Below are 21,291 nucleotides of genomic sequence, written 5' to 3' on the forward strand. Positions count from 1 at the left end.
TCTTGCTGCACTGTCCTAGAGAACAGCCCATTTTGTCAATCATTTTGGGCTACAAGGGTAGTAACTAAAAAAATGACACAAAGCATGAGAAGTTGAACCTAATAAATGAGTGTTGTAGCGTTTTAGCATGTTCTAACATGCTAAAAAATGATTACATTTAAAAACCTGAAACTATTACCCCATACATATATTTGCTGATATAAATGAGTATCTGTACAGCCTACCCTGCCGGATACAAAGAGATACCACAAATCCAGTGGATTGATTAAGCTGTAAATACCTACTGTACCTGAATGTCATTTGTTTTAAAGGGCCTGAAAGCCAAGATATAAATCAAATAAATAAATAAATAAAACATGTCTTAACGATTATATCAGGCAATGAAAATAAACTTTTCTTTAGAAAGAATACGAAGGGAATAGCAGATTAAAATCAAGGATTTAAATCAAAGATCCACCTCTTGATCTCGATCACAGTTGTAATGTGTTCTGACTTAATTCACTTTGCCCAGCAATGTGCACCCAATCTTCTTATCAGGGAACTGTCTCGTGATCTTCGTAACCTCCGGCCTATCTACATTCACTGTTACCTACGTTACAGACCTCGCGCCGGCTGTTTGGACTGGGGAGGAGCAGAATAATAGCCTCGTGTTCACAAGTGCACCTAAAACTTCAGGATGATGCTAAAGTCGCGCCCGACCATTTTATGGCCCAGTTATATAGAAATAGAGAATATAAAGGCAGATGAAGACTGCCAGACCTCCATCTCGTCTGCTGTTGCAATACCACAGCCTTTCTTTGATCTCCACTTGTATCCTCCCTTCACTGAAAGTAAGCATCCTCCCTGCTTATCCCGGGCTCTCTTGAATTCTGATCCTATTTTTTGCCCTCAAATCTGTTCCACTGGGAGGTGGTTTCCTGCACCTAAGAAATATGTCCATGTATTACTCCCAAGTCTACACTCTTCAAATCACTCATTTCCTCACACCCTCTGGGGTGGTTCCACTTCGCAGTCCAGAGATAAGCAAGCAGGTACACTCACACATCATGAGGAAAAAAAAATAAAAATAAAATGCTCACTAATGCCTTCGGATCTCGACAGCTTTGATCCGCTCAGCGAGAAACGTGTATGTTTTTTTTTCATTAAAAAAATGATTTAATGAGAGCGGCGGGAATCTCCGCCAGCACATCCAGAATGCTTTGAAAAGAAGTAACTCCGTGGGGAAAGTCTTCCACGCGCCTCGCGGGAAGGGCGCGAGCGGAACGGCGGCTACACGCTGTAAACCCCGGCCTGCGACCCTGCAAATGGCCGCGGCGCGCTCGCCTGCCGCTCGCTCGCTTCTTTGTCCCCCTCCCTCCAGGCGGCAGCTCTGTGTGTACGCGTGTATGCATCGCTGCTCGTTTTTCCAGCTTCACCGGGTGCCGACGAGACGTGCTGGGTGCTCGCCAGCCACACGTGTACCTGGTGCTGGTGGCGCTGGGTCACTTTTTTTCAGAGCCAGTCTATGATGTTGTGTTTAAATCCGGGGTGGGGGGGAAGAGATCGAGGTGGGGGCTGGACGGGGAGGGTGGCTGCCTTTTCGAGGCGTGCTGCTGCCCTCTGCTGCACACAGGCGAGAACTGCTTCCTACAGCCAGTCCGCGTCTACATGTCAGCAGCTGAGGAAAACCTGTACTGGTAAGAGAAACGTGTGACCTCAGCATTTCCGGTGCACCAGCTGGGGCCTGAACGGCAAGAATGGAGCCTCCCGTACAAGTGCAGACAACCAGCCTTGGTAAGGCAGACCCCCCAGTATCCGCCTCTCCTGTCTTATTCCTGCCACTGCCGTGGGAAAAGAGGGGAGGAAGGGTGAGGACTGGCAAATCTGCAAAGCTTTAATCCAGAGCAATTGTCCTAAATCCTCTTTCAGAGCTGAGGCAAATCTGGCTTTTCTTGTTTACGTGTGATGTTTCTAAAATCTAAACCGCCCCCTCCCCCTTAGGGATTCTCTTTTGAAGGTCAAAAATAACAAGAGGGCGATTGTTGTAATTATAGGTCTGTCTGCTTGGAAGAAACTCTTGGGTTACAGCAAAACGAAGTTGGCTTATCCAGTGACGGGGGTAGAGTGTAATGTTTAAGGCTTCTGGGTTTCCCTGGCTCTCTTTTTTTCTCGAGGGTGCTAAATGGAGGACTTTTATCATTTTAAGCTTAGAAAGATTAATCACGTGCAGGAAAGGACTGGAGGAGGGAAGGAGGATGATTTGATTTTCAAGTCTAGAATACAAAGATACCTTGCTTCCAAGCGTTAAGAAACTGTATGCTGGATTTCAGCACATATTTTTAACGCCCGAAATGTTTTAAAACTCTGGATGCAGTAAGCTAATGGTATGCAAATACATCAGGAGTTTACAAAAGTGCATTTGAACATACATTTTAACATCCCTGACAGGCCTATGCAATCCCGTTAGCTGCCGCCACTTTTCTGGATAAGTATAAATTTATCCATCTAAATTGTGGCAGCCACCACTTATCTGGATAAGTTCATGGCTACATGGCAAGCCCAATAAATTCAGACCATTTTTTTTTTCACCTTTTTCTTTTACCTTTTTGGATGGTTTTAAGTGCCAGTGCAGTAGCACTGGAAACCTAACTCCATCTTTGACCAGGAGTTAAGTTTCCAGTGCTAAGAAGAGCAACGTTCGGTCAGAGCATCTCTCCGTATTGGGGGTACTGCTTAATACTGTCATTTGCATGGGATTTCCATGTGAGGGCGCTAAGCAGTACTCCCATTTTTGCAACACATTTTCTGGTGCAAAACTGCTTGCAGCATCTACAGTAAGTCTTGCACAAAGAAAATGTGCATTGAAGTTCAAACAGAAAGATGCATTAGGCTGAATCAGCCTAATGCATCTGAATCAGCCTTTCTGTATCAGCCTGAGAGTCTTACAATAGTTTACTGAAAGTGGGGTATTTTTTTGATCCTGTAAGGCAATCTGCCAGTCTAGGCTACTGATGCCACTTTTCTTCTCTTAAAAACAAGCTTTACTGGTACACTTGTTCTCTGTGGCAATGTTCTTTTGAAATGATATAAGCTAGTGGTCCCCAAACTTGTCCTGGAATACCCCTAGCCAGTCATGCTATGGAGGCAGTGCATGAAAATTTATCTCATGCATATTCACTGTGGATAGCCTGAAAACCAGACTGGGGGGGGGCCCAGGACAGGTTTGGGAACTCTGATATAGGCAATGCATGAACATATTGCTCAGGGGAGACCCATGGGTGGAGAATAGGTGACATTGGCAGAGTTACTGAGCATACACTTACATCTGATGGTTTGCTGTTCTCAAATCTCTGCAAGGCTTGACAGTACTATAATAGAATTAGTGCTCTTGTGGTTTAGTTCCATTTATTCTGATGACTGTTCTGTGTATTTTTTCCACTTGTAGCTTCCTCCTCAGTGATTTGATGTAGGAACTAGATTTGAGAGTTGGTTTGTTTTTTAACCTGTTTGCTTTCAGTTGGTCAGGGTGATTGCCTAGGAGGGAGATTCTGTGGTATTTTAATTGTATGGAAAGGAGCAGCATCACTTCACATAGGCATCCTAAAACTTTTTTAAATATTTTGTGCCTGACTGGAATTTTGAGCATGATCTGTCCCTTTTAAGTTTCCTTTGCATACATTGTAGAACTGAAGTCCTGTGTTTCTTGACCATTTTTCAAGATGGGCCTTAAAGATGTGGCACCTCCTCCTTGGGGTGAAATTTGTAAATTGCTGGGAACAGGCTGCCAGTCTTTCCTGTAGGTAACATGAGAAGGCACTAGGGCTATTTCCTCCCCAAAAACGTTCTGTCTGGTGTGCGTATGTGTGTGGGGGGGAGGGGAGGGGGGAGTACAACTCCTATGGAATAAATTAGTAACCTAGGAAAACTGTTTAGGTAAGTCTCCCACTTCCCCTTCTTATGATCAGTTCTCAGACCACCAATTGGGGGTTTCTGAAGCAACACCTAATTAGTGGTCTAGTGCATAAGAAAAGGGGAAGGACCAGAAAGACCACAGTACATCCTCGGCTATTTTCATGAGACCATTTTGGGGGGGGGGGGAATGCCCCACTTCTTCACCCTCACTGTGCTGAGAGTCAGCCTCCTGCTCACTGCAGATGTGAATTGTACCACCCAGAGGTGGCAGGAGTGGTTTAAGTGCCCCCCCCCACCCCCCAGAGGCTTGGTGTGTGCACGTTCTCTGTCCTGTCTCTAGGTGAACGTTGGACTCACTCCTGCTGTGCTGTTTCCTTCTTTAGGCTTGGGGACATATTGCACTCCGGGCTCTACACGGAAGAGACAGGTCCGATTCTCTGCCCGGCACGACATAATGCTGCTGAGGGAAGTCATTCATCAGAACCCCTTTGCCCTGAAAGAATCGGGTCGTGTCTGGGCCAAAATTGGGGAGGAGCTAACCGCGGCGCTGCAAGGCGAATACTTTGAAGTGGACGGCCGAAGGTGCCGAGAGAGGACGGCACTTCTCTTGGACTACTACAAGAGGCAGAACTTTGCGGGGCTCAGGAGGTGAGCTCTAGAGGGGGAGTGGTGGAGGTAGTGGGATCAGGCTAACTAGTTCCAGGTCTTTGGAGAGCACTGATTAATAACCTGGCAATGTCGCTCCAAGGTTAATGAGCCCTGTGCATCCTGCTACTTCTCATTTTGTTCCCTTGCTATAGAATGTAGAGCCTGACTGCAAATACCAGAAAGAGCTGGAGTGGGAGTTGAAAACCACGCATAGACAACTGTTCTTTGACCAGCGTTAGACATGGGTCATGTGAAGGGTTCTCAGGCCCTACTGCCCCATCTCTGGTCGCAGTAGCATGGGAGATTGACCTAAGGTTGTGTTTCTACTGACCCTTGTGTCATATTTGAACATGGACTCAAAGTGAAACACCCTGACTGGTCAGTCAAAGGTGCATTATGATGATGTCGTGCTATAACAATGCAATAGCATTTTCATCGGTCTTCATTTGCATATCAGAGGCCCCAATCAGTGGCAAGGCAGCTTTCACAATGTATGATGGCATCACAGTGCTTTTACATCCTTCTGTAAGACCCATACCAACAACTTACCCCCATGCCAAAACAGGAAAATCATAGAAATGAAAAAATAAATTAATCTGTAACCATTTGATAATAGCAAGATGAAGTGGGTTACTTTTGTTACTGTTTAAATGGCCCCAGAAGTGCTCAGTAATTGAAAATAGTTCAAAGAGAACAGAACCATGGAACAAGAGCCCTGGAATTCAGAGACAGGGACTCTGGAGGGCTCAGGTGGATACGGTTGAGTTCATCAAGCAGGCCTGGTCATCTGTAGTCTCCTAAGGTTTCTTTTACAGAAGAGCAGGGTTATTCAGGTTGTTGACCCTTTAAGAATCCTTCAACATGCTATTGGATGTCATCTCCCAGTCCTTGAGAAACACAGACAGAGTCTTAGTAACCTGTGGGATTAGGTGAACTCACAAATAACAAGAGCCTCCTGCAGTTTTTGGGCAAGAGGTTAGCTTAAGTTGCAAGTTTGCCTTGTGGTTGCTGAAGACTGTCTGAGCTTCTCCCCCAAACCCGCAGCTCTCAGCTTCTTAGCCTCCTTTTTCACAGCTTGATTGGGAATTTGAGGCACCTGCAGGTAGGTGCTTGCTGCTCTGAGCCCAACTCCACCCACTTCCCAGAAACCCTTCCACTTTAACTCCTGCCTGGGGCTGGTTCATTGCACTGTTTGCAGTGCCGCAGATCCTGGAAGCGTTGTGTACCCACCATCCACAGAACTCCAATGGACTGGCAGTTTTTTAAAATCCAAAAAATATGGACTGTCTCTAATGGTAAGGGATTGCTGTCAATCTCTGTCTCAGGGATGCATGGATACTTTGCATGTTCAGTATAAAACTCTCTCAGGTTTTGTTTTAATTTAAAATAAAAAGGCCAGTCCACATCAGTGATTGAAATGGAACAGCTCCATTGTGTGTGGATTCCAGAGATGGTGAATGATTAGGCATGAACAGAACAATTTTCAAAGCCATTTCTGCAAGTAGTAAGAGAGCATATGTGTGTGAATATGCATGTGAGAGAGCATGTGTATGTGAGTGAGCGAGAAAATGTGTGTATACGAGAGAGAGAATTTGTGCAAACCTGTCTCCCCCAATTCATGACAACCTCAGGGTGACTGGAAATCAAAAGGTTCAGGTATGAGAACGGGGGTTTGTTTTTTTTTATACTTGCTAGTTTTAATTATTAGATGTTATTTGATGTTTCTGCAGTTTTCAAATATTTTATTGGTGTTTGAGAAACTTTTAAAAATGTTTTTAAAATGTTTATATGAGCTGTTTTGAAATATTTATTCTTTTTATTGGTATAGTTTTAGTGTTTTGATTGATGTTTTATATTTCTTCATTTTATTGTTTATTTTACGAGGCATGGTGATGTTTCTGTTTGTCCATTGTTGCACTGAATACAGAATCTGGCTTGTTGCGGTTTCCTTTTCAGTTTTTGTCTGCATGTATCTATTTATGGTCTCTTGATTCTGTATTTGAGGGTCTGACTGTGTGTGACCAAGGTGAGGTATTCTTCTAGTTTCTATGTAGGGATGTATAGCAGCCTGGTTTATTCTGTTTTCCTGATAGGGCCTGGTGTAATATCTGCAGTGTTTTTTTCAAAGGTAGGGTTGTGACTGTTTGAGTGCTAGCAATTAATGTTTTAGTATGGGAGGTTTACTATATTGTAATTGTGATTCTGTTTACTTATGGATTTCTGAGGGCCAAGCCCCATACCTGAGAACTTTTGATTTCCAGTCTTCCTGAGATTGTCGCGGATTGCAGGGGTAGGAGATTGCCAGTAGCAGCATGTGTAAAACTGTCTCTCTCACGCACACATTGACATGTTCACTCATACACTTTCTCACACATACATGCTCATTCTCACATACATGCTCCCTCCTCATTCACCCATATACACACGCTTTCTCACACACATGCACGCTCACTTCTCTGCCTGTTCTGCACACACATACACACTCACATTCACATGCCCACATACACTCACTTCCCTGCCTCTCACAGCCATGCTCATTTATTCTCTCTTCTCACCTCAAACCTACCAGCCACAGCAGCCTCCTCTTCCCCCAGACCTGTGGGGCCAAGGCTCCTCCTCTTCCTTCTTCTGCAGTGTGGGCCCGATGATGCCCCTGTTTCACCCTCCTTGCATGGGCCTGACGCTGCTGCCCTTTCTCCTCCTGCCATGTGGGGGGCTGACACTCTTCCTCTTTCTCCTCCTGCTTGGGGCCCATGCAGCTCCAGTGACCTTTTTCTTCTGAGACCTACTTCTGCAGCAGCACCTAGGGTTTTTGAATTTTGGCCTGGAGACTTGTCAAGTCATGCAGATATCTGGAGTCTCCGGGCCAAATCCAGAGAGTTCCCAGGTATGCCAAGTCCGCATCCAGCGCATGTTATAACAGGCCTAATAACGTATGGGCCTCGGGTGTCTTTTTGCTTTTATGTAGGGTTTTCTGGTTGGCACCAAAGCAGTATATGTAAATATAATATACATATTGTTGCAATACTTTTACTTCAGAGTATTGCATTTGACTGTACTTTTTCATGTAAGGACAAATGTAGCATTTTTAATTGTGGTGTGATGGGTCCGGGGGAGGGAGCTCAAGGCTGTAAAATGTGCCTAGGGCACTCAATAGCCTTACACCAGCCCTGCATGAATGTTTTCTATCACATCCACCTTTCCTTTCTTTCTTTTAACAAGTATCTTTTGTGTGTAAGGCTTGCGTTGCAGGCCTTGCACCATTTTGGTTACCTTCCTCTGAGCAGCTTTCATGCTCTCAATGCCCTTACAATAGTGCAAACAGAATATTTTAGATGATAGTACACGGTCACGTGATGGTATGAGAGAGCTAGGAAGTGATTGACTAACTCTCCAGGGACCCTCATCTTATTTTGAAAAATCCCACCATTAATCAACTTGCTGACTCCAGGTAAATTGCCTAGTGGTGCATCGGAGATGTGAAGGCATCTTTTTGTGCTGAGCGTTTCTTTCTCTGCTGACGCAATGGCCACTAAATTGCCATGGAAAGAGGGAGAGAAGGAGAAAAGCAACAATTCCAAGATGGCCAACGTGCTGCTTGCGGGCCTCTCTCTGAGCATGTTAGACACACAGGTTGCTGCAGTGGCTGCAGCGGTAGCCCAAGTTTTGGAGAAGTTTGAGAAGATCTTTGTTATTAAAGGTTTTTATTGAAACAACAACAGAATGAAACCTACAGATCGGACCATACAAGTAGAAAATGAAGTATACATAAGAAACTGCACAAAGCTGCAATCAGAGCCAGGAACAACTGTAGGTGAAACATCACAGAATAGCAAAACCAAGTTGTTTATGTTTAATGAATATAGCACCCCACCCCCCCCACCCACCCCCTAGCTTCACAATGACAAAAGAAATTAGAAGATCTTTGGTCAGATAGAGGGCATCAGCATATGATATAACAAAGCAGCAGAAAACAGAATATCTGTATTTCAGGACTGTGTGCACAAGATGGAGGCAGATTTGGAATCATATGAAGCAGCAAATTTGGCTCTTACAGAGAAGGTTGAAGATCTTGCAAATCCTTCCCCAAGAAATAATCTCCTTTTTATAGGAATTCCTGAGATGGTGAAAGACTTTGATCTGCTGTCTCTTTTGGCAATTTGGTTGTAACTTGAGCTACGACCTGACTCTCAGCATGGTCCACTTAGGAAGGAAAGGGCCCCTAGGCTGGGACAGAAGAAATCAGAAACGTATGGTTCCTGCACTGTAATTGCTTGAGTTCTTAATTTTGCATGTAAGATGACAATCATGAAAACACGGAAGATGAAAAATGGCTTACGCCATGAAGGTAAAAAGATTTTAATATTCCAAGATTACTCAGCGGCTGTTTCTGAAAAGCGGAGAGCATTTGCACTTGTGTGCACACAACTGATAAAGAAGAAGGTGCACGTTGTCTTACAGAGCCCTGCCGGGCTTTGAGTCCTCCAGCAGGGTAAATCTGTATCGCTGGAGACTGTTGAAGAAGCAACATTTAGATGATGTGAGATTGTGTAAATGGAAGTGAGTCCCTTTATACTGCGGCCTCAGGGATTCCATGGTGAGGCCTTGAAATTAAGGACACCAACACTGGTTATTTTCAGAAGAACACTGGTTGTTCTATGGATGGTTGCGTTGACCGACTTTTGTTTTCTTTACCTCAAAGAAGCATGGGTGGTGGCGGCTATAAACTGCTATTACCTGGAAGGTCCCGGAAAACACTTCCCCCCCTTCCCCCCCAAAAGACTCAAAGCTATTCTGCTTAGGTTGAGCAGAAAGGACTAATATTTCCTTCACTGCTTCAGGAGGCTTGTTTTGAGGGTCTTGATGTTTTCAACCTTTGATATATTACTGGGAGCTAAGAGGGAGAGTGGACTTGGAAGCCATTTCATTATAGAAGGGAGGGAAGGCCCCCCATTGGGATGTTGTGACCATGTGCCATTGTTTGATGGCACTTGTATTGAAGGGAAGGATGGGAGTTGGTTGGGTGGGTGAGGTGGCTGGAGGCAGGGTGGTAGGGGTGTATTGTGTTAGGATAGGGGACGTTATAGCTATGGTATGGGACGGGAACTGGCTCAGATATTAATGGAGAAGAGGGGTTTTCACTCAGAAGTTCTCAGAATAATTGTTATGCGTGAGTCATGTGGTATGTGTTTTCGATGGTTAGTTAGGGAGATGAGAGTGTAGGCTTGGGGGTCTCCATTCATCAATTGCTAATTCTGTATTTATCAGGGGTTGCACATTGACAGTACATCTTAAGGAATAATATCATACGTTTTACAACCAGGAACGTTTGGGGTATTGGATCAGTAGTCAAAAGGTATAAGATCTTACAGGCATTAAAAAGGTTCAAATACGGTATTGCAATGTTACAAGAAACTCATTTAGACAAAATGGTGCATGTTAAACACAGGTGCCAGTGGGCTAGGGAAGTGAATGCAACCACTTCAGTGCAAAAGGTAGCAGAGGTATCAGTTTTGATAAGTCCCCTTTAAAGAGTTACAATCTATTTTAGACCCTAATGGGAGATATATCTTAGTGGAAGGTTCTTTGTTTGGTAAACATGTGTTATTCTGTCATGTTTATGCTCCCAATATTTACCACCATGGCTTTTTTACAAAGCTAGTGAAATTGCTGCATTCTTGTACTCATCTACCTTGTTGGTTGGAAGTGTAAATGACCAAGAAATGGATAGAATGCCTAGTAGGGTAATACCACTTGTCAAAGGGTTATAAGGTGTTGCAGTTGGGTACTGCTGTGGAATAGTGGACCCTTGGGCCGACCTACCACGAGAGGCGGGGTAGGCCGGGAGGCAGAGCCAAGGCTCAAAGTGATCACCAGGTGAATGCCCGGAAACCAGGAACCCCCCAGGAGGAGCCCGTAGGGTCCCGGCTAGCTTGCAAATTTTTATCTTTGGAAAAGAAACTGAAAGCTGACAAGATTCGCTATGCCAAGGTTCCCTCTCAGGAAGATAAATTCCAGTTGTTGGCAATTCTGTTACGTTCGTGGACCCTTGGGCCGGTTGGGACAGTGGATGGTATGCTATGGAAGACTACAGCAAGCGTCCCAGCCGGGAGGCGGCTCGGAAGAGACTCAGAGGAGGCTTCACCACTGGAAGTCCGAGGTCCCCCCAGGAGGAGCCTGTAGGGACCCGGACCTCTTGGACTTAGGTGGAGTCCTATGCAACCAAGGACCCAGGCAGCGATTGAAGAGATGGACGAGTACTGGACCCAGGTAGATGAAGAGTCTTCACCCTCGGAAGCCCGCGGCTCCCCCGGGAGGAGCCCATGAGAGCCCAAGCCGCTGGGACTTAGGAGAATCCTCTGGGCCAGCAAGTACCGGATACGAGAGGTGAGGAAGAAGCCGAAGTCGGAGTCCAGGAGCTAAGCTGGGTCGGGAGCCAGGAGTCAGAGATCCACACCAAAGCCAGGGACGAAGCAGAGAACAGAGTCGTGGACGGAGCCGGGTCGGAAGCCAGAAGGTCAGAAGCCAATACCAAGCCAGGAACAGAAGCCGAAGACGAAGTCGTGGAACGGAGCCAGGTCAGAAGCCAGATGTCAGACGTTGATACCAAAACCAAGGGGCGGAAGCAGGAGACAAGTTCAGGAAGCAAGCCGGGTCGAAGATAGAAGCAATCCAAGAGTCGCAGCAACTAGTAGTCAGAAAACCTGAGGAACCTCGTTGCAAGGCAAAGGGCTGATGGAGCTGCAGCGTGTGACGTCACCCGGAGGCCCTCCTACATTTCCCCGCGCTGGCCCCTTTAAGGGTCGAGCCCCCGCGCGTGCACCTAGGGGGTGGGGCCCAGCGCGTCAGGTCGGCAGCGTTCTCCCTGCTCGAGGGAGAGCCGTGGCAGGTGGAGGATGAAGCCCACGCGGCCTAGGAGCGCTCCGAACAGGCCAGGCCTGCCCGGAGGTAGGAGGAGGGATCAGAGCATGGCCCGGTCCCGTAACAAATTCAGCTTGCATTAAATACATTGATATATCAAAAAACTAAAAAGCTTTATTTTATTACAACTATAAGTTCTTTGCATTTGGTAACAAGGCCAGAAGAATGCTTGCAAATGTTACTGGCTTGTGGGCTGGCACCACATATATCGCAGCTATGACCAATCCAAAGAGACAGGTGGTCATTTTCAACAAAGATTTGTGTCAGATATGTTATGATTTTTATTCTAAGCTTTATAAAGAGGATCCTATAGATCTCCATGCTATACATGAGTCATTGGCCTTAAAAGTTGTGAATGATTAGAATTGGATGAAATGCGTAGAATCAGTACACAGCTTAAGCTTTATAAGGCTCCAAGTCCAGATGGACTTACAGGAGAGCTTTATAAAATCTTTATAGAGCATGTTTGTCTACCTTTAGGATCCATGTTTGAAAATCTCCCGGAAAGGGGTGACTTTGCATATGGAGCTAATAAAGTGATAATCCCAGTCTTATCCAAGCCCGGTTGTAATCCCATGTTACCTAGCTCTTATAGACCGATATCTTTATTAAATATAGATATCAAAATACTTGCTAAAATTATGGCTGATCACTTATCAAAAATATTGGCCAATCTTGTAATGTCAGAACAAGTGGAATTTGTCTAAACATTGGCGTGCAGTATTAAACGTCCGTAGAATCACAGCATCAACCAAACATTCTAAAAGGAATAGTTTAGAATCTTTGTTGGTCAGCTTTGATGCTGAAAAAGCCTTTGATAGTGTGAAGTGGGCTCTTTTGTTGGAACTTTTAAAAGCATTTGGCTTCCATGAGAGGTTTCTAGATTTTGTTACTGCTAGAGATGTGATTTGGCCGAACCTTTCAGTTCGGCCTTCGTTATCGGCCAGCAGCGGGAAATTTCATTTTCCTGCAGTTCAGGCCGATTTTTTTCGACCGCCCTGAATTTCGGGGTTAGTGCGCACTAAATCCCCGTTAGTGCGTGCTCACATTTCAGTGTTTCGTTGAAATTGCCTAATTCGTTCTGGGCGAATGCACATCACTAGTTACTGCCCTGTATAAGAATCCTGAAGCAGTAGTCCTGGTGATAGTAATCTTTCCCTGGATGTTATTTTACAGAGAGGGACAAGGCAAGGGTGCGCTTTGTCTCCTAATCTTTTTGTTCTTGATTTATATCCCCTTTTGAGGAAAATTGGACTTTCATGAGGAAAGAACTGGGGTACTGATGGGAAAGGAGCAATTCAAATTAGCAGATTTGCAGGTGATATTCTGGCACATATTATTAATCCAAGAACATCATTGGCTTTAATTCTGCAAGACGTAGGTACATATGGTGAAATTGTGGGTTTACAATTAAATTTAGCTAAATCTGAAGTGTTACCTGTTGAGGAGCAGGTTATGAGACTGTGGAACTTAGGTATAATCTTACCAAGAGATCCTTCGCAGATATATACATTGAATATATCTATTTTGATGGATAGTATGAAAAACTTATTACAAACTTGGGTCTCCTTTCCTCTTAGTATTAGATAAAATACCCTTCTTTAAAATGATGATTTTCTCATGATGTTATTTTGAGGAACGGAAAGAAGACATGTTTTTCTCTTCAGCAATTGATAAAACCATGGCAGAAGGGAAGACTGAGCCTAGGAAATCTAAGATTTTACAGTTTAGCTGTAAATCTTTGTCGTGTTGGAGCCTGGCTGATGAGCACTAATTTCTGTTTTCCTGTTGAAAGTGAAGCATTTGTGGTGGAGCCTTTTGTGCTACGTTACCTACCGTTGTCAAAGCACCAGTCCTTATAAGTGATCATTCATTGCTCGTTCTTTTGTTAGAAGTCTGGCAATGGAGATTGCAGCTGGATTACAGATATTTTCTCTTTTTTCCTATTAAGGGTAATAAAGATTTCCAACCAGGCATGTATACTAGCATTCTCAATGTATGGTTTCGGTTGGATCTACATAACGTAGTGCAATGTTAGATGACCCAGGGTGCAGCGTAAATTTTCTGTGTTCTTAAAAAGATTTCTTTGGGTATCTTCAAAATCGGGCACTATATTCTTTCCTTTGATGCAGCGACTATTATTTTGCCTAAATGGGGCTTATTTATGGAATTACTTGATCTTGAATGCCTGAGCAGACCCACAATCTCTGTATTACATCTACAGCATTGTTAGCAAAAGACTTTGCTTACATTTATAATTTGGCAAAAATGGACACGAGCTCCCTCTACAGTTACCTTTAGACAAGTTTATTGCTTCTTTCAGACAGATAAATAATTCTACAATCAGTGTTTTATTAGAAGAACTGCAATATAAAATCTTGACTCAGTTTTATTATACACAACGACAAGCATATTTAGCAAAAATAGTACAATTTGACTTGTGTATTAAATGTAATAAAGACATTGGTAACTTGGGGAATTCTTTTTGTCTGTGTGAAGGGGCTCAAGGTTTTTGGAAGGGAAGTTTTAATTTTGTCCAGCAGGTGGTGGTGGGCTTCAGGTTGAAATTGGCAGCATTTACACCTTTATTTGATGATTTATCATATCTTTTTACCTGGAAGTAGGTTTCGGATATTATGGATTCGAAAAGTCTTCCTGCTCGCAAAGAAAGCCATTCTGAATTATTGGTGGTCAAAGGAGAATCCTGTAGCTGCGCATTGGAGAAATGAAGTCCATAATCTTAGGCTAATGGAGAAAATGGTTGGGAAAGAAGGCACACCTAAAAATGAAAATAATGATTTTAGATATATGAGACTGTCATATTCAAGCTTTGCCTTATAAAGCGAGAAATCTGGTTCTCAATGACTTTTGAATACTTAATGTACTTTTGATGTTTAATCTGAGTTCATGCAATGTCTCTGATGCAATGCTTAGTTGGGGGTGGGGTTAGGATTTGGTGGGGAAAGGAAGGGAGTATTTGGGTATTTATTCTGTTAGGGATTTTGTACTTTTTTAATATGGAGTGTAAAAGGAAATATGTACCATGTTGATTTGAACTTGATGTTGCGATGGTGCTCAGTAAAATTAAAATTGTCTTGAATGATAGTACACATCAACACACTAGCTTATCCTCCAAACCCAAACAGTTTATGATAAGGAAGGTCTGAAAACTTTATAAACTGGTGTTGGAGTTAAATGTTGACAATGTCATATGCTCTTGTGTTTTTTTTTTATTTCCATCTTTTTTCCTCAACTTGGGTTGTTTTTCTCTTTGCTGCATCCCGGATGCTTTTCCAAACCCAGATGTGGGACGGAGTCGCTATATATGGAAAAGGAGGACCTGCTGCATGAAGTCTTGGAACTGGAGTCGGAGAAGCGTCTGCTAATGACGACGGAAAACCGCTACAAGGAGCCACAGGAGGAGGCTGTGGTGGTCACGATCACTGAAGAGACGCTGAGGAAAGCCCAAGAAGATAGCCTCGGGCAGCAACCTCGTACGGACAACTCTGCACCCTCCCAGTGCAGACCACATCGAGGTATCACGTGACGGACCAAAAGCATAACCTAGACTGTATCAAGGAGAGTTCCTTGGGCCCATCATTGCACCTCTCTGAGAATTGCATGAAGGAATACACATTTCTATTTAATTATTCATTTATTAAATATTTAAAAAAAATTAGCTTGTTCTAGAATACGAGTCTCCAAACTATGGTCCACGGGCCACATCCAGCCAGCAGGGCAACTTTTCCTGCCCACCAAACTTTCCCTGCCTGTGGCCAAATCAGCAGGTAGAGCAAGGTTAAGCTTGTTTTTATTGGTTCACTCATGGCAGTGGTAAAAGCTTGAATGTTGTTGGGATTACCCGCCCCTGCCAGCATAACAAGTCCCGCATGGCAATGCAGTGAAAGCCACAGTGGGCAGGAGAAGAGCTGCCAGCAGTGCGGTGAAGGCTGCGGTTCTGGCAAGATCCCCAACCCCACCAGCAGAAAGAGGAGGGCTGCCAGCAGCACAGTGAAGGCCACAGTGCTGGCAGGGGGTTCAGTCCCCCACCTGCAGAAGAAGGAGGGGCCACTGGTGAGGAAGTCCCAGCGAGGTGAGGGAAAGGAGAGGGAAGCAGAAGGGAAGGGAGTGTGGGTGAGGAAAGGAGGGAAAGTGGAGGAAGGAGTGTGAGTGAGAGGAGGAGGATGAGAGGAAAAGAGAGAAGGGCTTAGTACTAGAGCAAGCAAGAGTGTATGGGGGATGAGTGGAGGAGAGTGAATCACAAATGCACCACCCTGCTATTCACCTCTCAACCTTTTCCCATACTCCCCCAGTGAGATGCTGAAGAAAGGGGGGAGGTAAAGGTAAGGTTCTCCAGGGTGTGGCACAGTTGCCATCTTTGCTAGAAATATTTTTACTGATATCCGATATGCCATACCACCTTCCCCCGTCTCCTCCCTTCACAGCACTGAAAGAGCCAGACTCCCAGGGGAAATGGCTTATACATAACTCCTCCTCTCCTGTTCATCAAAATTTCACTTTAATTTAATGTAATTTATCTTCACATTTTTACATGCCTTTATTATTTAAGCTAAAATTACAAAATGAATCTTCACAATGTTGTGATACGGAGTGAGAGTATGTGGCTAGGGGGATTGCAGAGTGTGTGTGTGTGTGTGGGGGTGGCTGAAGGGGTGGGGGTGGCGTTAGATAAGGAGGATGGGGATGAGGTAGATGAGGAGGATAGAGATGTATGTGACTATTGGGAGTTGCTCGTTTGTGGCTGAGTGGGTCCTTACCCCACTGCATTCCCCTTCTCTCTGCCTTCCCTTTCCTCCCTCTTTCCCCTCTTTCTCCCCTTCCCTTTTTCACTCAGCCTACAGGGCTTGAGCTCCCTGCAGGTCTGTTCCTCCCATGGAACTTTTCCTTCAAGCCCACTGGGTTTAGGGCCCTCACTGGCCCACTCAGATGACATCATCAGGCCGCTGCCCTCGTGTCTCCTCTTGACTCACTCAAGGGCAGCAGCTGGATGATGTCATAGGAGCTCCCCAAGGTAGGCCTATTTTAGAGGGATTTCGGATAGAATCTAAAAGCCTAATTTCTCCATGAGGGGTTTTTTATCAGGGTTTTTCAGTTTAATGTATGCTACCCTATTAGAAGAAAACATGACATCAAGAAATTATCATTAGTGTGGGTTGTTAACTATGGTAAGGGCTCCACTAACATGGTTGACTTTCTTTCCCTGGCAGCTCAAGAAACCAAGGAGGAGGTAGAGGATCCTGAAGAGGCCCCTGCTCCCAAGAGAACTTGCCAGGGATGCTGCCAGGCGTACTCGGAAATCCTGCTCCTTTTGGAGAGGCGAGCCGAGATGGAGCAACGGCTGCGGGAGGAGGAACTGGCCGTCCGCCGCGAGGAGCTGGAGGTGCAAAAGGAAAAAATTGCTCTGGAGCGAGAGCGAATGGAGGCAGAGAGGAGGGAACGGGAGAAGCGCTTTGAGCTGGAAAGTCAGGAGAGGCAGGTGATCTTGGACATCCTGAAGGAGAAGATGATGAAAAAGTGACCCAGGAAAGTAGTTGAGGGGGGGAAAAAAAAGATAGTGTTTTGTTTTGTTTTTTCAAAAGACAGACGAAAGCAGACAAGGAAAAGAATGTGAAAGTTAAAAACAGAACAGTAACAACAAAAAAACGAAAATGCAACAAGTATTTCTGACAGAAGCTTATCCTGAGAACTTGTACCATAGTGGAAAACAAGATGGATGTTAACAAATGTTACACATTTTTGTTGTATCTGATTGAAAAAGGGTATGTGGAGGTTTTGTGGTGTATAAAAGAGAAGAAAATCTCCACATACATATCCCTTTATTTTTTTCTAACCTAGCAGCAGGTCCGCTTCCTTCTCCCCTCTTGCGAAGGCTGTCAGTACCCTTGGCGATGCAAGGAACACATGAACTTGAATGCATTTTACACAGGAACACTGGGGTCGTAGCCAGCTGGAGAGCTGCCTTGTTTTTCATTCTGATCTCTTTAAGCAGCAAATCGGATGTCACCACTGTGGCCTCCATTGCTACAGATGACATCCCATGGTCAGCTGCCTTGCATTTTTAAAAGGTCAGTCCCACATTTTGGTGGAAAAATTAGCAATTGTTTCTTTCAATCCTTCAAAAAAATTCCTTTAAGCCATTGCATGTCAGCGAGGCTTTAAGGAATGCCCCTCTATCTCAGCACGCACATCCCAAAATATCCATGAAATAGGCATTTAAAAAATCGGCCACCTGAATTACATTTAGTACTTTCTGTCTGCTTTTAGAAGTACCATGTTAACCCACCAAAAATATTGGGCCTGAGGTACTAAAAGGTTTTTCACATTTTGTGTCTGTGGACAAAAAAAAAGCTCCATGTTCTGATTAGCGGAGCAAAAAAAGCAGCTAGGTACATGGTGTCAGATATGACCTGAAGAAGGGATCCTAGTCAGGGCGAACTGTGAAGGGGCAATCCTCTCCTGACCCTAGTAATCCCAAAAATGTGCAGCCCAAAATGTTTGACAAGGTACTGTTTACCCCTGCTACTCAGTGCTCTTTGAATTAATTCTATTATTTCTCATTCAACTAAATGTACTCATTTGGGTCATACTGGTCAGAAATGGTATCTCACAGATTACAGATCTGTGTTTGTGCACAGGGCTTTGTGTGACATGATTGCTGCAAAGGAAACAGGAAAACAACTGAAATAAATAACTTAATAGTAACATTCTCAGTCTGCACAAGGTGTGAATTATCTCCATCTGAGCTCTGAAGCAGTGCCTGGTGCCAGGTGAGAGTTTTCTTTCAAAATATTTTTCTGCACTGGTTTGCAGAGCTGTCATTGGTGACAGATGATCAGACGGATTATCCTGCAAGGTTCACATGATCCACAGTTTAGAAACCTGTGCAGTAGATGTAAAAGAAGCTTGGTGATCTGGATGCCATTGATCTGGGTAATGCTCCATATTCACAAGGACCCCATGCAAGGATCCTGGAACACACTAGTCAGACCTCTACCACATTTGCTGTTTGATTGTTTATGTGGGAGAATTAAATGGTGGACTGTGGACCTGACTGAGCAGAGGCTTTACAGCACAGGCACTGGAGGCAATGTTGACTAGGAAGAGCGAATGATAGAAAGCCATATGCATCTTCAAAGCCAGCAGAGGACCGGGATCCCCCATAGTGGAACAGGATTCCGGTGACAAAACAAACACAGGAACCATACTTTCACCTGTTTCCTCACAAAATTCCTAGAAAGTTTAAAAAAAAAAAAAAAAAGCAAACAAAGAAAACGACCTTCCGACTTTGTGTGGCGTCTCTCCAAGTCTCTACCTATAGAAATCGATTTCATAATCATCTCTGAGAAAACACAAGAGAGGCAGCAATTTCTGAAGCCAATCAATCACACCTTCTCCTCCCTCACTTCACTCCTTACAAAAAAAAAAAAAGTCAAATAATAGGCAATTAAAAACTTACATTAGTGCAGAAAGGTGGATTTCTTGCAGGTCGTGTTTCCTTTTTTAGACTCTTCCGGCTCGGCGGCGAATGCTGTGTGTTGCCATGTGAAAGTGCCTGGGTTTGATTCCTGGCTTGGGCTTCTGATCCCAGGATCCACGGCAGCTGGTCATGGTTTCTAGCCCTGGGCTGCCAACCTGCCTCTGTGATGGCTGGGCTGGGAGGAAGGGATAGGAAAGAATTATCTAAAAATTATGTTCTCTGTGACTTTGATGCTCCAGCATGGTCACCATCATTCTTGGGGTTTCCTTGCTTATTTGGCTGGCTAGCTCATGCACATCACCAAGTTTGGATAATTCTTCTGCTGGTCATCGCAGCCTGCAGTAAATCCAGACCTAGTGCGGTAGAACCATTTTGTGGTCTGAAAACAAGGCGCTAAATAATACAGAATTCTGGCTGGGATAATATTCATTGTGTTATTTTTTTGTTGTTCCTTCCACAACATGTCCAATCACTAATAATAGTTTATGACCAAGGACACACAAAAACTTGGAATATCACCTAGGAGGGAATTCTGTTGGCATCATAAGTTCCTAATCTTTGGAAAAATCATTTTTTAATGTAAAATTGTGTTTGTTTTTCTGCACAATTTGTGCTATATCATAGTGCTATGATACTCTGAGCATGTGAGCTTCAGTGAATTTGTTTCTGCAGTAAGTGAAGTTGAAATGACTATTTAAGGCAGATAACTACTCTTCATATTAGGATTGTTAGTCCCTTAGATAATAACCTAAGAATTCTAGGTCCACTGTGAAAGCACAATTTCCTAGCATGTAGACAGATGGACTCAGGACCAGTGGGTTATGCTCCCCTGCCTGCAGATGGAGACGGAGCAAGCTGACATCCTGCATTGACCCCAGCCTGCCAGTATTCTCTGTCTCCAGCAGATGGTGGGCGTGCATCTCCCTATGGGGGTTGCTGTGAATTTTGAAATAATTTTATATTGAGAAATGAAAGCCCCGCTCTCCTGCGGTAATACCTAAAGGTCCCTCCCCCAGTTGAGAATTCCTGAGGTGATTTTTGTAGTGCCTCAGAGGTGTGCCTTGGTCCGTGTGATGGGTCACTATGCTAGAGCGGGTAGGTAGAATAAAGCCAGGAACAAAAAACTCCCTGGAACCAAAGTCCTAGGAGGAGGGGAAAGAAAACCCAGGCGACACAGACTCAAGGATATACCCTGGTGGCTTCCCCTGTAACCATAGAGACAAACTCACAGGTGTGGGAGGTTAAGGGTGGGTCTTCCCCAGAGCCAATCAGCTGGCAGAGGAGGAGGAGTTACAGAGTATAAATGAGACGCCCTAACCCAGCAGAGTCAGTCTCCTGCTGGGGACTGAAGAAGGACCATGCTACATGCTGCTATGCAAGACTGGACCTTTGATGCTCCTGCTTAGAGGGCAGATGGATGGCTGGTGTGACTTCCAGGCAGGTGAGCCGGGAGCTAAAGACAGTTTTAATATCCGGATGTGCCTACTTAAGGATATTGTTTGAGAGACTGCCGGCGGGTGGTTGTATCTGAAGGGACAAGGAAAATATCCTGAGAGATACAGTGGGAGGTGGCAGTTAGGCACATGGAGCCAGACTTTTGAACTTTGGACTTGATGTTGTTGGGTGATGATCTTTTAAAGCCAGCCTGTGCAGGGTGAGTCACTTGCTCACTGGGGAGGGCATCTGCCTTCCAGCCAGGCCGGGAGGGTTCAAACACCGCCTGGGGAGTTGTGAGGATAAATTACAAAGAACTTCTATTTGAGTTTTCAAGGGACCAGGAAAGCTCTCTCAGGGGCTGGACCTTGGAAACAGTGCAGTTGGGAGTACACGGACCGGAGGAACCGTGACAGTCCGGTAGCCGGTTCCTAGTGTGGGCGTAGCTGCTTGTACATCTGAAAGGCAGTGGGTGCAGAAGGCTGAGCGTGATAGTGGCAGCATTGCCCTCTCCCCCTGCAGCAGGAGACCGTCTCTGTACTCAGCCGGTAAATGCTGAGCTCCAGTAAGTTTAAAAAAATAAAAAGAAAAAAACTTACCTACAGAGACAGACGGTTTTAGGCCTTCCTTCGGTTTCCATGCTCAGCGTGCCGTCCTGACGTCATTCCCACTCCCTTTGGGGTTAGGGGAATTGGGCAGCCTGGCGGATTTATTTATTTATTTAACACTTTTATATACCGACCTTCATGAAAAAATTCACATCAGATCGGTTTACATATAACAGGGGGATAACATTGATCAACCATTTAACAAGAAGCGGAAGTTACATATAACAAGGAGGTAGAACTTGGTGTGGTGTGACCAGACAAGACTCCACCTTCCTGACTAGGTGCCTCGCC

At 44.7% G+C, this 21,291-nt stretch overlaps 1 protein-coding gene across 1 annotated transcript; it reads left to right on the forward strand.

The window, feature by feature from the left end:
- The first annotated feature begins 1,656 nt into the window (after nucleotides 1-1,656).
- Nucleotides 1,657-18,748, forward strand: LOC115090852 (eukaryotic translation initiation factor 5B-like). The gene is made up of 4 exons (XM_029600428.1): nucleotides 1,657-1,773; nucleotides 4,275-4,539; nucleotides 14,764-14,996; nucleotides 16,689-18,748. Exons 1-4 carry the CDS (start codon nucleotides 1,737-1,739, stop codon nucleotides 16,997-16,999), a joined length of 846 nt encoding a protein of 281 aa, XP_029456288.1. The 5' UTR covers nucleotides 1,657-1,736; the 3' UTR covers nucleotides 17,000-18,748.
- Nucleotides 18,749-21,291: the final 2,543 nt, after the last annotated feature.

The sequence above is a fragment of the Rhinatrema bivittatum genome, chromosome 4 (genome assembly GCF_901001135.1).
Source record: "Rhinatrema bivittatum chromosome 4, aRhiBiv1.1, whole genome shotgun sequence".
Classification (NCBI taxonomy): Eukaryota; Metazoa; Chordata; class Amphibia; order Gymnophiona; family Rhinatrematidae; genus Rhinatrema; species Rhinatrema bivittatum.